General features: G+C 37.7%; 3 protein-coding genes across 11 annotated transcripts in view; 2 read left to right on the top strand and 1 right to left on the bottom strand.

Annotated features, from left to right (window-relative positions):
• Window positions 1-2,944, top strand: part of LOC122084110 (two-component response regulator ORR22-like) — a 7,764-nt gene extending 4,820 nt beyond the window's left edge. Inside the window, exons 6-8 of one of the 9 annotated variants that reach the window (XR_006141834.1) lie at window positions 321-367; window positions 1,832-1,893; window positions 2,567-2,944. Coding sequence is in view for 3 of the 9 variants with exons in the window: in XM_042652177.1 (XP_042508111.1) it covers window positions 2,567-2,641 (75 nt within the window). In the remaining 6 variants the exon portion in view is untranslated. Of the gene's footprint in view, window positions 1-316; window positions 368-1,783; window positions 1,894-2,566 lie in introns of all 9 variants that reach the window. The other 8 variants (XR_006141835.1, XR_006141831.1, XR_006141832.1 and 5 more) reach the window with 8 other exon arrangements.
• Window positions 2,945-3,123: 179 nt separating this feature from the next.
• On the bottom strand, window positions 3,124-6,605 carry LOC122084112 (brassinosteroid-related acyltransferase 1). The gene is made up of 3 exons (XM_042652180.1): window positions 6,033-6,605; window positions 5,466-5,924; window positions 3,124-3,805 (listed from the first exon to the last, which is right to left on the bottom strand). The coding sequence occupies exons 1-3, from the start codon at window positions 6,465-6,467 to the stop codon at window positions 3,311-3,313; spliced, it is 1,389 nt and encodes a 462-aa protein (XP_042508114.1). The 5' UTR covers window positions 6,468-6,605; the 3' UTR covers window positions 3,124-3,310.
• Window positions 6,606-11,908: 5,303 nt separating this feature from the next.
• LOC122084221 (LRR receptor-like serine/threonine-protein kinase EFR) lies at window positions 11,909-13,284 on the top strand. Its single transcript, XM_042652305.1, has 2 exons — window positions 11,909-12,185; window positions 12,632-13,284. The coding sequence occupies exons 1-2, from the start codon at window positions 11,909-11,911 to the stop codon at window positions 13,282-13,284; spliced, it is 930 nt and encodes a 309-aa protein (XP_042508239.1).
• The last annotated feature ends 3,275 nt before the right edge of the window (window positions 13,285-16,559 follow it).

The raw sequence follows: 16,559 nt of genomic DNA, 5'->3' as shown, positions 1-16,559 counted from the left end.
CAGATTTGGGTGGTATCGTGACATGAGGGGGATCTTGGAGGCTTCATCATTTCTTGAGAGTCTGTGGCAATGGAGATAGCGCATCTTTCTGTAACTGTGTTAATTTACCATGCAATTAAATTCTTTTTAATAACACCAATAATTCTGAGCTTTACTAGATGATAAATTCTATTTTGCAATTTACAGTAAATATGATATCTGCTGTTTTTACTGGGTGAGCCTTGGCTCAATGGTTAAGTTGCGCTTTTGCAAGCACTAGGTTGCGGGTTCAAAACATGGAAACCAGCCTCTCAGTGTTTTTTTTTTTTTTTGATAGGTAGGGAGGGAAGTAGGTAACAGCCCGGAGACTTGAACTCGAGACCTCCTGGTAAGCATGGGATTTTTGCACACCACAGCTCACCAACTACGCTAGGCAGCTGAATGTTAATTTACCATGCGATTGAATTCTTTTTTTACTAACACCAGTAATTCTGAGCTTTACTATATGATAAATTATATTTTGCAATTTACAGTAAATGTGATATCTGCTGTTTTTAGTGGGTGAGCCTTGGCTCAATGGTTAAGTTGCACTTTTGCAAGCACTAGGTTGCGGGTTCAAAACATGGAAACAGCCTCTCCATGAAACGGGGGTAAGGCTGCATACATTTGCCCCTCCCAGACCCTGCAGTAGTGGGAGACTTGTGCACCAGGATTCTCTTTATGGTATCTGCTGTTTTTAGTATGTTACTGTTTTGAGTTATGATGTAGATCGATCAGATCTGACTGGCTTGTAATGGGCCCACTAATGAAGGGGGTGATTCCAGTATAATGGCTACACGTGGGACAGATCTAACGGTCAAATTTCAACAGGATACCACTAGATCTCAGTTAATAAATTTCAAGATAAGTCAGATGACATAGTGTGAAAAACTTAATATTGCTGAGATGAAGTAGAGAGAGAAATGCCTGTTGATGTGTAGGGGGAGGTAATTATTCCCTATGTTATTTTGTTAAATTAGGATGCCATTTTTAACTTATTGGAAAAAATTTGTGTAAGAGAGAGAATTTTCTGCCTTACAATCTAAGTAGTGGTGGATAAGGATGTATAGGTTTATCTGAAAATGCTGGAAAATCACTTTAGTTTTAGCACTTTCATCTGTTTGGTTCTATTATGAATAGGAGCTGTCCCACATCTGTTAGGTGAGCCAACCTACTGCCTGTGTACCAGTTTACATTCAAGAATATGATTTGATTAAACAAACAGTGAGAGGAATCAGTTAAGGAAGATACAAGGAGGGTTACTAGAGGAATTTACAAAGTGAACAGTTAGGTCATATGATTGATTAATTGGTAATAATTTATTTAGGAAGGATGCAATTGCTTATAAGACCTCAGCTCAAAAGAGCAAGATATGTTGATAGAATGTTTGAGAACAAGCATAGAATGAACTCTCCTGATTTTTTTTTGGGTAGAACCTCTCCTGATTTGGTTTATGAGACAATTCTGAATGTGAGATCTTCTTCAGTGGACATTTTGCAAGATTAAATCATTAGTAAGGGCGGGCTGTTAGCCTCTTCAAGGGCTTCATTTTCTGTTTTCTGTTAGAATCTCTGCTTCTGTTCCTTGTTTAACTGCCATTTCTTCCACAAATATGCACACAATAGGGGGAAAACAAGGGGAGAGAGAGAGAGAGAGAGATGTTGGTATTCTTTGGATAGAACATGTCAATACAACTTAAATCAGTTGATTTTGTACGTGATAAAAATTGAGTCTCAAAAAGGATTTTCATCTGCCCTTTGTGCAGATAACAGCTATATATTAATTACTTTGCTCCTGAATTATTTATGGACAGTGAATATGATTTGAAGGTTGTCTCCGATGCAGGAACTGTCAAATGGCTGCCACCTCCTTACAGTAAGTTTGCAATGTCTGCCATTATGTTGTTATTAGATTGTGTTATTATCTAACCTCACCATTATCTAAGCCTTACCCCAACTGCTTGGGTTATATCTACTAAATAGCAATGCCTTAAATTATCCTCCGATCCTTCCAATGACTGTTTTTTTTCTAATTTGACAAGGTCTCATACTATACATGCTCTGGTTCCATTCTTTTACCCGGAGTTAGTATCATACAAAGCTTTTTTATTCTTTAGTATCATACAAAGCTTTTTTATTCTAGAAGAACTCAGGATCTGGATGGAATCTGTTCACTGGTTTCAGTGCAATTACTTTGTACACTTGTAGGATCAACTGTCAAAATGTGATGTTTTTGTATACACATGTTAAAAGTAAATTGTACTGCTACAGAACCATGTTGCCTCTTTTTAGTTGGTTTAAGCACATTTTCTTTGAAACACTACCATTCTTGTCCTATAAATATAGATTACGTACTATGTATTATTTTTATTTTTTATTTCAGTATGGTTGTAACAACATGTCATCGTGTGTTTATCTGAAAACCCAGTTTGAAATTATCTCGGGTATTTCACAGGTTTTATGGGTATTACAATCCATTATTTCCATTGCAATCATTTCTTTCTCCCAATTAATTAGATTGATGACATGATTGAGTTACTGAAATGCAGGAACAACAGGAAACGAAGTTTATGGATGGAGGAGACATTGGATGTGAAGTTTACCCTCTTAGAACTTGTATGTGAAACTTGGAGAACTGCTCCTTTTAGCAAGAAGGGATCGCAACAATATAGATGCGTTCCTTGGGGAGTTTGTATCATCATGTAGTGTTCTCTATTATGTATTTCTGTATGTTGATAAATTTTATTCCTTTAGTTCCAAATGGGATTTACTTTCCTGTTCCTCTATCCTGTCCATGCCCCCTGTTCTCTTTTCTGACATGAACATTGGCATGTGAATCCCCTCAACCATCCAAGGTTCGATGATTCCATTCATCATAAACCATGTACAAAGTTAATGTCTATAAAGTGGCTAATGCTTCCAACTAATTCTTTTTAGTCATAGCTTCATTCAGATTCACTCATCAACAATTGGTTGTGGGTTCTTTTGTTTTGGGTGAATAAGAAATTCATTACCAAGGAAGAAAGAATGGCTGTGGATTCTTTGATGCTCTATTGCTTGATTTCGTTGGATGATGCTTTTTCTTGCTGGATATTGAACAAGAAAAGATAGAAAAGAGACATGTATGTTATAATAAACCTCAGAAGTTAGTACAATACTGATTGGGTTCTGAATTTTATTGCAGTTTGGTGCATAGTTGTCAAGGCACCGCCTAGGCGTCCAAGCTTCCTTCGCCATAAGGGTGCCTTGGTTACCCCCCACCCCCTGCCATGGTCGCCTAGCTGCCTTCACAACTATGGTTTGGTGAGGAAGTGGTGAGAGAAAGCTTGCAGGTATTGGGGAAGCAAACCAATCCTCAAATCAATCCCCCTTGTTTCATGTGGGTTCTGCATGAAGTATGCAACCTGAGGAAGGGGAGGGACCAATGGAGATGCGTAAGTTGCTTCTCCATGTCCAAAATCCACCTTGTGGAAAGGTGTCCTCGTCCAATCAGAAACTATCGTTAGCTCATTCAGTGGAGGGAGCGTAGCCTGTGGTGCTTCCAGAGCCTCAATATAAGCCTTCACATAATCATTGCTAATGGATCTCTTAGCTTCCTTTATCTTTTCAATAGTACTGTCGTAGCTTGCTTCCTCTAGTTCTCTTGCTGTGCAACATACAGAAGCAAGAACATAAGCGTTTCCGCTAAAGCCTCTGGGCAGTGGTGGCACCATCTTGTTCCTTGCATCTACCGCAAACTGCAGGCACACCATTCTCCCCTTCCTGAGTCCCATGGCCTTGGTCCGAGCCTAAATTTAAGGAAGCAGAACATGTGAAACAATAACAAAGGTGCAAGAGATTCCGTAAAATAAAATAAAATGATGAAAAAGATGAGAGATTCATGCACACTTGATGGGTTTGGTGTTGACCAAGGTTTTCTACGTGGTTCAATTTGGCAGCCTCATCTAAAAACGACATGCACAGTGCACGAGGCTCTAAATTCATAACGTATGCAGTCTTATCCCTACTTTGCAAAGAGGCTGTTTTCTAACCCAAACCTGCGACCACTAGATCGCAAGGGAGCAATCTTATCGTTGTGCCAAGGCCCACCCTCTCTGCAGATCAGATAAGGTTCAGATTTTTGTGGGTAGGGTTTGCTCACACATCAAGTTTCAATCCTATTTTAGTCTTATCTAAGTTTGCCAAGTAGAAAAATAGAATTTTGAAAAAATCAAGGCTAGGGAGAGTACACGGTAGTGGTTGGAATATGAGGATGCATGCTAGTTTACGGAAGGGTATTTGATTGAATTAGGTTATGAAATTTGACATATGGTTAATCCCACAATGTTCTCTTTGTCCAAAGATCGAAATTGCCACATCATCAGTGTAATTACATCAAAATGGTGGACCATTTAGGAAGTCCTTCAAAGAGGCAATTTTCACAATAAACTCATCTAATCAGTAGAATTCCAAGCTTAATACCCGTACACTCTACCCAGAGGAGAGAGAGAGAGAGAGTACATTACAACCAAGCTTGCTAATGATTCTGATAAAAAACAATATTGTAACAGGAAGAAACCCAAACAAAACAGTTGTTCTTGAAGTAGTCATGACCAAATAATTCTAGAGACAGAATTGATGGAAGTAGTCATGACCAAATAATTCTAGGGACAGCTCATAACTCAGGTTAACACAGCAGAAGAGCTCATCTGACACCTTGAAGTATAAAATTCTAAGAGTTTAAAGGTAGTTGCATAACATTATTCAAGTGTTCTCTCTCTCTCTCTCTCTCTCTTCTTGGACATTGTAAAATATAGGTATTCTATAATTTCTGTGGTTCTGTATCTTGGAAGATCAAGCTCATGATCCTCGTATTTCCATCTGCAAATCTTCTTTCCTATCCCAGGTCATCAGGACCTTTTCCCTTCCATCGACACCATATTTTGTCAAAATCCATTTCAAGAAATAGGGATTTAAAGAGGTGGGGAAGACTTTGATGCAAGATCCCATGTCAAGTTTGATCTAAGCTCCCCTTAATTGCATCAAGAATCTAAGTCAACTGGCCTATATTGTATTTCTGACTTCCAAGACTTCATCATTCCATTCAGATCCAGAGGGTAAACAAAAACCACATCTAACAAATCCTAACATTCTCTACCACATCCTTCATAAAGTAGAAAAACTATAAATCTATTACTGTCTTTGAAAACTAAAACAGACCTCTAAATTAGAGACACCACTGGCAGAACTGGGAACCCAATTAGTTTCATTAAGATAGAGCTTAAGAAATTAAAACCCAACTAGTTTAAAGTATTTCTCATGTATGTGTGTGCATGTACAAGTTTGTGGTTGTGAGAAAAAAGAGATCATGCATGCATGAGCTTTAGTTTTAGTATGATAATATTAAGCTCTATCCAAACTCAAGTAGATACTTATCTCCTCAATGCAGAAAAGATTTCAGGATTTTACCTTCCACAGATGGGCTGCCATAACCTCAAAAGATGAACATTCATGGCTGCTAATTTTCCTCTTCAGGCTCTCCACCATTGCACTTCCTACATGAAAGGTACTCAGTATATAAGAAGACTCCTGATTTGAGCTCCCAATCTCAGAGAACTTGCACCCTCCAAGCATTGGCTCAGAAGCTGCCTGTTTAATTAATTGATGTAGATGATTGAAGGCTGCAACGCTTGTCACCGAATTCGGGTTGTTATTCAACCTGGCAATCTGGTTTTGGACTTGACGATAACCAACCAAGAAGGGACCTCTCTCATGTACTACTGCTTCGCGAAGCCCTGATCTTTCATCTGCTCTCGTGGTAGTTTTAGTTGCCCACGCATTAAGGAAAGTGAAGGTTGATAGTCCATCAAATAAAGCATGGCTTGAACCGACACCCACCGCATACCCTCCACAACCAAACCTTGTGACCTACATGACACCATTTCAAGATCCAAAAGGAAAAAAATTTAGTCTTTGATTGCTGTAATTAGTTAAGACCAGTATGATAATTTTACACTTAATCTCATGTTTTCTCACCTGAGCAGTAACCAGAGGCATCTCATAGATATTGCCATTGAATACAGGCTTGAAAACAAGTTTTTCATAAAACTCATTGTACTGTGGAAGATCTCCAAGCTCTGAGATCTTCACCTGTGTGAATGCCTCAACTAGAACTGTACCAGCATTGTTACACAAGAGGTCAAGCTTTCCATCAGTTTGGTTAAAGGTAAGCCTCCCAGAAGCTGGGAACCAGACAGACAAAGTTTCTTCCAGTCCCCTTTTCAAGGCCTGGAACAGTGACTGAACTGATGTGTGATGGTGATTACGAGATGGATTGTAGAACAAGACCAAGTACATAAGTTTTGGGCATTGTCTATCTAGATTTGAGAGACTGAGCAGTGTTGGAGAGTGCAGAGATTTGGGGTAGACAGATACTGTCTTTGTCAGGGAGACTCCTTGATTAGTTGCCATGAGTCTCTAACTCTCTTGTTCACTTCAGTTCCACTGAGATGGGGAGAAGCTTGGTATGATATATATATATACATATATATATATATAAGGGAAACTGAGAGCTTGATTCCTAGGAGCCGACCTATGTCTCCTTATGAACTGTAATAAATGTTTAAGATGTTTATGACATGGGAATGGATTTGTTAGCTTCTCTAATTCAAGGGCAAGTGCCTTGCATGGTACTGTTTCTGCTAATGAAAGAACTTTAAAAACCCTAAAAGCTGCCGACTAGATTATCTGGCTCCCACTAAACGGTCTGTCATCGAACCCCTAGTCAAGGGTGGGTCCCAATCAACAGTAGACCTATTGACATGTGGGACCCAATTAGAGCTTCTGCTGTCTTGTCACATTCATGCCATATGCTTCAAGTGTGTTTCTTTTGTTTTACCATCAGCCTTGCAGCAATTGATGTTGGTTTTGGCCAGTTACCATTGCTGACTTGGTGGGGTTGTGGTTGTGTTTTTTGGGTTCTAGGAAAAGGAAAAATGAGGAAATGAGGGAAAAGATCCTGATTCAATTAGGCATGTTGTGTTTATTGGGGTTGGTTCAATTAGGCATGAGACCAGGGTCAGTTGGGTCTGATCTTGTATGGCTGGAATCCAATCCCTGTATAAGGTATGGCAAACCCCAAAACCCAAAAACAGATTTAATGGCGTTTTGTTGGAAAAAACAGGTTGGCGTGTCTGAACACCCAAGAGAGAGAGAGTCACTTTTCACTTTTGTAGGGGGATTTGGAAAGGGAAAGGGTTGCAGAGAGTGTTGGTTTATGGAAGAGCATGCGTGCAACTGAAGCCCGATTCCTGTTTTCTTGTCTCACTCTTTGGCAACACATGCCCTTTTTCAATGGACTTCACACGCTCCTTTCCTTCATCCTTTTTCTTCCTTTTCTCCTCTTCCACCCTTTTCCATCACAGGCTTACTTAGTTTATCAAGTAAATTCCTCCCTTGAGAATCCTCCTCTGCTTTCCACATCTCTCTCAGGAATTGAATGTATTCCCTCCTACATTTCTTGACTTTTCTTGATTTGACAAGCACATATTCACTCATCAATGGTGCATGCTACATGCCCTATTGTGTTCTAGAAGCCCAAATTTAACTTTGTTCGGACACAAAAGTACTGAATGACCAAATGGGTATTGTATGTTTATTCCCCATATAAATGAACTAACCATATATGCATGTAAAAAGACAAGGACTTACTGTGTTCAGAACCAGAGAGAGAGAGAGAGAGAGAGACTCACAGAAGGGAAGGAAGCTACATACCTACATCAAGACCTCTATGAGGTGGAAAACAAAAGGGTTAAAGGAATTGATTATCATCATCCTCATTCTTTGATAAAAGAAATGCTACCTTACCAAAAAAAAAAAAAAAGATAAAAGAATGCTGCACTTCTTAAGAGCCATAACTGGACAATCAAGTTATGTTCAAAATACAGTAGAGAAAGATGGGCTTTAAAAGGATTTTGAATGAAAGGTTGGCTGATAATTTATTGTGAATCTTTACTAATGATGGGTATCAGTTTGTTAGACATGGCTGGAAACTCTTCTTCTGAATGACTTTGTCAGTACTGAACAAGGACTGGGTTTGCTCCTAGAGGTTGAGGCTACTAAAAAGTCTGTGTGGGACAAAGTCACTGAGAAGCAGCTTTTAGTGCTAGTTAGGTAATATTGACCTCTCCAATTGAATTCATGGGCCAATATTAGTTACTATGCTTCTGGAAAACTAGCCATGGAGACAAGTTTCTTCCTTTTTTGCTTTTATTTTCTTTCTCTCTCCATTCTTCATTTTCACATGGCATGGTGGTTCTGTTGCTGCTAGTAGGAACTGAAACACTAACAAATGAGAGGAAATTTTGTAATAAATTTACCTAGGTTTCATGGCTTTTCGAAATAAAATTACACATAAAAGACATAAACCAAGTTCAACCAATATTACTAGAAAATGGTGCGATCAATGCGCATTCTTATCATGAGATTTGCATACTATCATTAGAGGCAGATTAATAAATGATTCGAGTATCAATTTACTTGCAAACTTCACAAATTTCATATATAAATGCTAATAAAAACATGTAATTAGGATCATGTAGTCTTCCACCCTTACACCTTACAGAAATATAAATTTGGGGAGTGTAGCACATGCACCCAAACACACACGGGGAGCAAAATGATCGTCCCATCCCATGAAAGACAGAAAAACCTCCCCTATTGATGCTTCTGTGTGCATTCCCATTGGCTCCTAAGCACACCCAAGGCCTTCCTCCTCCACAAGAAACACGTCCCCTATTACAAACTTACAATAGTCTCAATGAGTTGAATCGCACAACCCATCATAGGTATGATCATTGGAATCATCCTATGGAGGGGGTTGATTGTGGCCATCTATTGTGCATGCAAATAAAAAATAATCTCTAATATATAATAGGGAGGGGAATCGCTGCTCACTGTGTGGCCCCTACTCTAGCATGGGATCAATGAGAGTGTGTGGAGGCATACAACATGGGTGACAATTTTCATTTCACGGGGTGGGGTGATCATTTCACGCTTCTTATGTTTGGGCATAGAAGGCACCATGTAACCTAACAATCTTTTTTTCCTCTCTTTTTCCCTATGAGTGGATGTTTCCAACATGCGTAGCAATAGCTCCTAGACAGGAAACACTAACCCCTAATAATTTAATGTCATCTTAAAGAATTTCATAATTTTATATTAGGAAAAAATCATTTTCCACAATTATTTTTTTTTTTAATAATTAAAATAGAAAATATTGCCATACTTTTTGTCTGTAATATTCCCAAAACTACTCAACCGTGTCATTACAAATATACAATGCTCAAGAATGACATTAGTCTCCTATTCTTGTACTTTTTCACAATTGTTTAAAAATCATTTACCCATAACTAGTTATTTTAATTTTTAATTGAAAAACAAAAAATTATCTTCAAAAATTTTTCAAGAAATCCAAAAAAAAAAAAAAAAAAAAATATTATTTTATTAAAATTATATTTTTAGATCAATAAAAAAGTGAGATCGCCTGTAGCGCTACAGGCCCTGTAATGCACATTCAATGACCAAGAATACCTTAAATTGCATGTCTAAACGTTCCTGATCATTGAATATACACTACTGACTACACATCCTATGGTGCTACAGTGGAGCCCGATCCGGAGTAGTGGTAGCATTAGTCACGTCCCACGTTTGAGACACTCCTCCCATATGTATGCTATGCTACTGCCATGAGCCCTCTCTAATAAGTTCGGCCCTCTTGGGCCCTTCTGGCTCATCATGGGTCTACCCTTTTGTGGGTATCCAGCATTCCAGCCTCTTTGTAAGCTTTGTGTGGCCAACTGTGGGCTCTTCTTGTTACCAAAAAAAAAAAAACACAATTATTGATAAGGCGCTTGGGTGGGCTTTCCTTAACCAACAATAGCCCAACCTCAGAAAAAGCAACGGATGGACTGTTTTTTGAGCTCCAGGTTACGTCTGCACTAATATAAGAAAACTTGGAGCTCTGGTTGGTTTGGGCTTGGGAAGTGCTTCAGGTTACTCCAACGCCAGTAAGACTTGGTGTGTGTGTGTGTGTGTGTATATATATAAAAGGAAAATTTTTCATGCAAAATTAAATTTTCCCTGCCCGAAAATCGAATTCTTGACCTACAATTTTTGTAAAATTTTCCATGTAAATGATGGAATGAGACTAAAGGTGTTAATCAGTTCGGTTTCGGTGTATATGGTGTGGATCGGTTCTGTTCATATTTATTTGACTAAAATTAAAACCGCACCATTTACTAAACGATTGCACTTTTTGAAATCGCAACCGTTTAGTAAACGGTTTCAGTTCGACGATTTTTAAACCGTATCGGTTTCACAGTTTTAAATGGTTTTGATCGCAGTTTATTTTATACGGTTTCTAAATGGTTAGCAATCGGTTTGCTAGTTTATTCGCATGCTTACTAAAATTTGCTTTTGTTGATAAATGCTTCAATCTTGTATCAAATTAAATGAGGCATTGAACAAGCAAGGATTTAACTACATAACTATATAATAGGAGTAAATTATTAAATAGACTGTTGGACAGCCTCAATGGTCCTTAATTCTTCCCTAAATTAAACCATTATGTTTTGTTAAAACAACCAAATATTTAATCGTTATATGGGTTAATAGGATCCGTTTAAACGGTTCAGTTTTCATGGTGTCAATTCGGTTTAAAACCAATGGGTTAAACTGTTAAAACCGATCCAACCCATTTAACTAATTGGTCTTAAACTTAAAACCAAAACCGAACCATCTACTAGACGGTTTTGCAATTTTGGTGTAAATAGCTCGATTCGATTTCGATAAATGATTTCGGTTTCAAATTCACATCCTTAAATGAGAAACATCAACGGACAAGAAAAAGATCCTTGATAACTTTTCCATATAAAATTTTCTCTTCTGCTTTGGGAGCAGCCCCTGTTAAAGAACTAAGTGTTTGATATCTTGGATATACTCCCGAACTTCAATTGGAGGAGTTCATTGACTTTGGTTGAGCAGGTTCACTAGCTCCCTATTATCGATTTTGGCTTCTGGTGAGCCGATGCCCTCTCGTAAGGCAAGAGCTTCATCTTGGAGAATTGAATTGAAAGAGTAAGCCTCTGAGACGATTGATATGGCCCAAAGTATACGTTCACCTGAACATACGTGCAAGGGACCTCAACTCAAAAATAATTAAAGAATAAGAGAGTATCAGTAAAGATAGGAGAAGTGTAGAGAACATTGTGTCCTTAATTGAGCTAGTAAAGACTAAGGCTCCGTTTGGTATCGTTCTAAAAAAATGTTTTGGAGTTTTTTCGTTCTATTGGAATGAAAAAAAAAAAAAACCTGAAAAAAGGAGATTGGACGGAACTCCCTTTTGGAGTTCTGTCTTCCCAATTTCGTTCCATTTTACACAAAAAGGAACTATCATTCCGATAAAAATCTAAAATTTTGAAACACCATATTTTCATTTAAAAATGGCATTTTGACATAGAAACTGAAATTTTCGTTTTTGATACGAAACGTCGTTTCTGGAACATACCAAACGGAGCCTAAGGACCCATTATGAAGGAGGTGATATTTTATCCCAGTGAGGACTGAGGACTAAGGACCCATCATCACTACAAAACAACTTGGTAGGTGTGTATTTAGCTCAATCCTTGAAATGAAAGGAAGGACTTGACTTCAAAGGTCTGGTCTGGCGTGCTTGGTGGTGGAATGGAAGGATAGACTTTGAATTCAAAGCCTTGCGTTTGGTGGAACATTTACGTGGTTTATTGTAGTGCTATCCCTTAAATTCTTTACTCAAAAGACCAAAACAGAGAAAGTGAGCTACTGCAACTCAAAATTGCATGGTTTATGTATCTTCGTCCCAAAATTTGATTCTAATGGCAGTCCAGCTTCTAGTTTTCATTCTTCTTTTTGGGTTCTCATTGAGGCTAGAATCCATCACTGGTAGAAGGATCGTAGGAAATGAGAGAGATCAACTTGCATTGCTTGAGTTAAAGAAACAAATTGATGATCCATATCAAGCACTACATTCTTGGAATGATTCCAACTATTTCTGCGACTGGGTAGGGGTCAGCTGTGGCAGCCATCATCAACGGGTTATCAACTTGAATTTAACTGGGAAGGGCTTGGGTGGTTACATATCTCCTTCACTAGGTAATCTCTCTTTTCTACAAATCCTCAACATTGAAAACAATAGGTTCCATGGCAAAATCCCCCAAGAAATTGGTAATCTTATTCGATTATTGATCTTGCAAACAATATTCTGGACAGAGAAATTCCTACCAGCTTGGCCAATTGCACTCGTCTAAGAGAAATCTACTTCACCCTTAACAATCTCACCGGGAAGATACCAGATGAACTTATGTCTTTGTCAGAGCTGGAGATATTTGCTATTGATCTTAATGGCCTAGCATGAGAAATTCCAGTTTCTTTGGGGAACGTTTCCTCCCTCCATATTATTTCTTTGAATGGAAATGAACTGTAGGGAAGCATTCCAGAATCCCTTGGTCGGCTAACAAACTTACATTATCTATCACTTTCTGAAAACAAGTTATCTGGCATGTTCCTTCCCTCATTATTCAATCTTTCATTTTTCAAAGTTGTTTCTGTTGTACAAAACCAACTACATGGGAGCCATCCACGAGACATAAGCTTCACTCTTCCAAATCTCCATGAAATATATATTGGAATTAACCTCTTCTTAGGGGGCATTCCGAATTCCATCTCTAATATTTCAACACTTGAAGCAATTGATCTCGGTTATAACAATTTTGTTGGACCAGTCCCTAACAACCTAGGAAATCTTCAAAATTTTCAATTATTTGTCATTGGTGGAAATCAGTGTGGAACAGGGGAAGCTAATGATTTCGATTTTGTATATCCTTTGTTCAATTGTACACATCTGGAGACTTTGGACATACGATCTAATGGTTTTAAGGGTCCCCTTTCCTTCTTTAAAGCTAATCTCTCAACACAGCTCTCCATACTTGTACTAGGCGGGAATCAGATATCTGGAACCATCCCTGTTGGGTTTGAGTATCTCGTCAAGTTAACTGCATTGAGCATGGAACAGAATTTTCTCGAAGGTAATATTCCATCGGGTATCGGGAAACTTTTGAAACTTCAAAGATTGTTCTTGGGTGGGAATAGACTTTCAGGACAAATACCATCTTTTATAGGCAATCTCACTCTTTTGTATGAACTCCATTTAGAAGCCAACAACTTCAATGCAAGCATTCCTTCTAGCCTTTGAAATTGTCAACATTTACAGTTCCTAACCCTTGACCACAATAACCTCCAAGGGCTAATACCTAAACAACTCTTTCTTATTTCCTTGTCAATATCTCTCGATTTATTTTCTAACTCTTTGATCGGTTCCCTACTGGTAGAAATTGGTAATTTGAAGAGTCTTTCTACATTAGATATCTCCAAAAATAGACTGTATGGAGAAATCCCCTCTTCCATTGATGGCTGTAATGGTTTGGAACATCCTTACTTGGGGAGTAATTTCTTTGAAGGAATCATTCCTCAATCTTTGACTCTTTTGAAGGGGCTTCAAGATTTAGATCTCTCACGCAACAACTTATCAGGGCAAATCCCGAAAGACCTAGAGAAACTTTCAGCATTGCGGAGTTTGAAATTATCCTACAATAATCTTGAGGGTGAGATACCAATAAAAGGAATCTTTGAAATTGCAAGTGCAATTTTAGTGAATAGAAATGACAAGCTTTGTGGGGGGAATTGCAAAGTTACAATTGCCTACATGCACAAGCCATGCATCTACAAAAGGAGAAAAGTCCCATGTTTACATAATAGTTTTGATAATAATCAGTGTGGTTCTTGGTATTCTTGTGATATCTTCCTTTCTAACTCTTTATTGGGTAAGAAAATCAAAGAGAAAAGCCCCATCAGCACCATTAGTCGGTGATCAATTTTTAAAGATTTCTTACAAAGAGCTATTCCAAGCTACGAGAGGATTTTCATCAGCCAATTTCCTAGGTTCCGGTAGTTTTGGCTCTGTATATAAGGGGATCATCAACCAGGATGAAACAGTTGTTATAGTCAAGGTACTCAACCTTCAAAACCCAAGAGCTTATAAGAGCTTTATGGCTGAATGTGAAGCATTAAGAAACATTCGGCATCGAAATCTTGTCAAAATATTAACTTCCTGTTCAAGTCTTGATTTAAAAGGCAAAGATTTCATAGCTCTTGTTTATAAGTTTATTTCTAATGGGAGTCAAGATTATTGGTTGCTTTTGCCGATGGAGGGACACAATCATTCAAGGAATTTAAGCCTTTTTCAAAGATTAAACATCTCAATTGATGTGTCTTCTGCATTGGATTACCTTTATTATCATTGTTATGCACCAATTGCTCATTGTGACCTAAAACCTAGCAATGTTCTACTTGATAGCGATATGATTGCACTTGTCAGTGATTTTAGTTTAGGAAGGCTACTTTTAGATGAAACAACCCTGATTTTTCCCGAGCCCCTCATTCTAGTTGACTTAAGTTGAATTTCAAAGGGCCTTCCGAAGCTCAGAAAAAGTAAGTGTATCATATTAAGCTGGATCACAAGTATTCACTTGAGCTTTTTGTGATTGTATTATGTGGATTTCAATATGCAGGTTCAAGATGAGCTGTGAGAACGGAAGTTAGGGCTCCTCAATGAAGATTGTAGCCAGCCAAAAACCATAGAGATTGATGAGCAACTAGTGGAGTACGATACAAAGGGGATGATGACCAATTGTTTGATGGAAGATAGGTATACTGATTGCCCATGCGTCTTCTTTAACCTCCTCATTTAAATGTTAAAACGCCTTCTATTTTATTTTTTATTTATTTTTTTTCAATTTAGTATGAATTGAAATAGAATAACTAATGTGGGTACCTCACTTTTTGGCTACCATTTGTCATAGGGATCCAAGATTTAATGGGCTTATTTGCTTATCAGAAGAAGTTATTCTTAATTCGTGCAACAGAAATTTGACTAGAATTCCCCTAGCAATTCTAATGTGTTATTTATTAGCCGGTTGCCATTTGAAAAAAGAGCTTGGTTGTTGGCAGATCAGTAAGAAAGAGACGGTCTTAGGTATTAGAATTATAGATTTAATTAGAGGTTATGAATCCTTCTACCTTTCCTAGTGCCTCAGGTATACAGGAAAAATATAATTATAGTTTTCATTCTGACCCTACTTTAGTATCTATTAGTAGCACTTTAAATAGTTTAATGGACTTTTCTTATTTTTCTTTTAATAGAATATATGAAAAAATAGACAGGTTCGGACCTAGAGCAGAAATGGATCCACCATTTACTGCTCGTACAAATTTGTCGTTATATCTACGATTAACAATCCAATGGCCCAACCAAATAATCAAGATTATGATTATCCTTACTACAAGGAAATCTTAGATCACTGAAAATATAGATAGAAAGAGTCTTCAGACCAAACTGAACAGAAAAAACTTTTAAATATGATGCAAATAAAATATATTAATAGTTCAAGAAATTTTCTTACAGATTATCTCAGTTGGCAATGGATAAACATCAAAGCAATGATGGATGGATAACCATCAAAGGAAAAGGCAAGGCAAAAGAGTCCTCAAGCAGACCTACTGTAAAGGAATCTTCTAGTAAACCATCAACACAAAAGCCTTTTGGAAAAAATCTTCAACGTCATATACACGACCTGCTAATAAGATTGATTTATCACAAGCTTCACTTACCCCAAGTGAACCGTTTCAATATTCTCCTACACCAGGAATATCTCAATGGACACCACTATCTCATATTCAATGGACACAAACTCCATTATCTCAAACAACTTATTCTCAAATTCAGTGGGCGCAAAACCCATATGAGACCCCTCTCACTTACCTGTAAGTGACTCAGATGCAAAATGATATCCGACTTCGAAATGAATGGATATGGAATGATTCTAACACACAGGTCGTCCAACAAATAAAGAGGGAGCTAAAAAATCTTCCTCCAATATATTTTCCTGCTCCAGGTTATTTCCTCATCTTAGAAACCGATACTTCTAATGAATATTGGGGAGCAGTACTAAAAGCCAGACCCTTGAAAAATCTGACAGACGAACAAGTTTGTGGATACAATTCAGGAAAATTCACGTACACACAAATACGTTATATTATATTTGAAAAAGAACTTTTAGCTCTTCTTTTTGGATTACAAAAATTCAAAATTTTTCTTATACCAGAAAAACGGTTTTTAATACAGACCGATAATCAGGTAGTTCATGATTTTTTGAAAAAGATGCTGAGCTCGCCCCTCAATATGGAGCACAAACTCATTTTGAAGACAACAACATCTTCATTACCAAAGAAGAAGCTGATATAATTCTCACATCTTTCTACCAAAGAAAAGATGACTTAAACAAGACCAATATAGTGTCAAGAGGAATCTATCTTGACCTGACTCATATACCCTTTAAAGACTATGAATCAACAATTGATGATTGGGCACAAACATTTGGTATAATGATAACCAATCATAAGACTTTATGG

The sequence above is a fragment of the Macadamia integrifolia genome, chromosome 7 (genome assembly GCF_013358625.1).
Source record: "Macadamia integrifolia cultivar HAES 741 chromosome 7, SCU_Mint_v3, whole genome shotgun sequence".
Classification (NCBI taxonomy): Eukaryota; Viridiplantae; Streptophyta; class Magnoliopsida; order Proteales; family Proteaceae; genus Macadamia; species Macadamia integrifolia.
This window is presented reverse-complemented; position numbering and strand designations above follow the sequence as displayed.

Bases quoted from the DNA above. Each gene is read 5' to 3' on its own strand.
- LOC122084112 (XM_042652180.1), bottom strand. From the start codon at position 6,467: ATGGCAACTAATCAAGGAGTCTCCCTGACAAAGACAGTATCTGTCTAC. The intron at 5,925-6,032 runs GTGAGAAAACAT...GGTGTCATGTAG, and splicing joins TGCCTCTGGTTACTGCTCAG to GTCACAAGGTTTGGTTGTGG. The intron at 3,806-5,465 runs GTAAAATCCTGA...CCTTAAATTTAG, and splicing joins TGGCAGCCCATCTGTGGAAG to GCTCGGACCAAGGCCATGGG.
- LOC122084221 (XM_042652305.1), top strand. From the start codon at position 11,909: ATGGCAGTCCAGCTTCTAGTTTTCATTCTTCTTTTTGGGTTCTCATTG. The intron at 12,186-12,631 runs GTAATCTCTCTT...CATTTTTCAAAG, and splicing joins TTACATATCTCCTTCACTAG to TTGTTTCTGTTGTACAAAAC.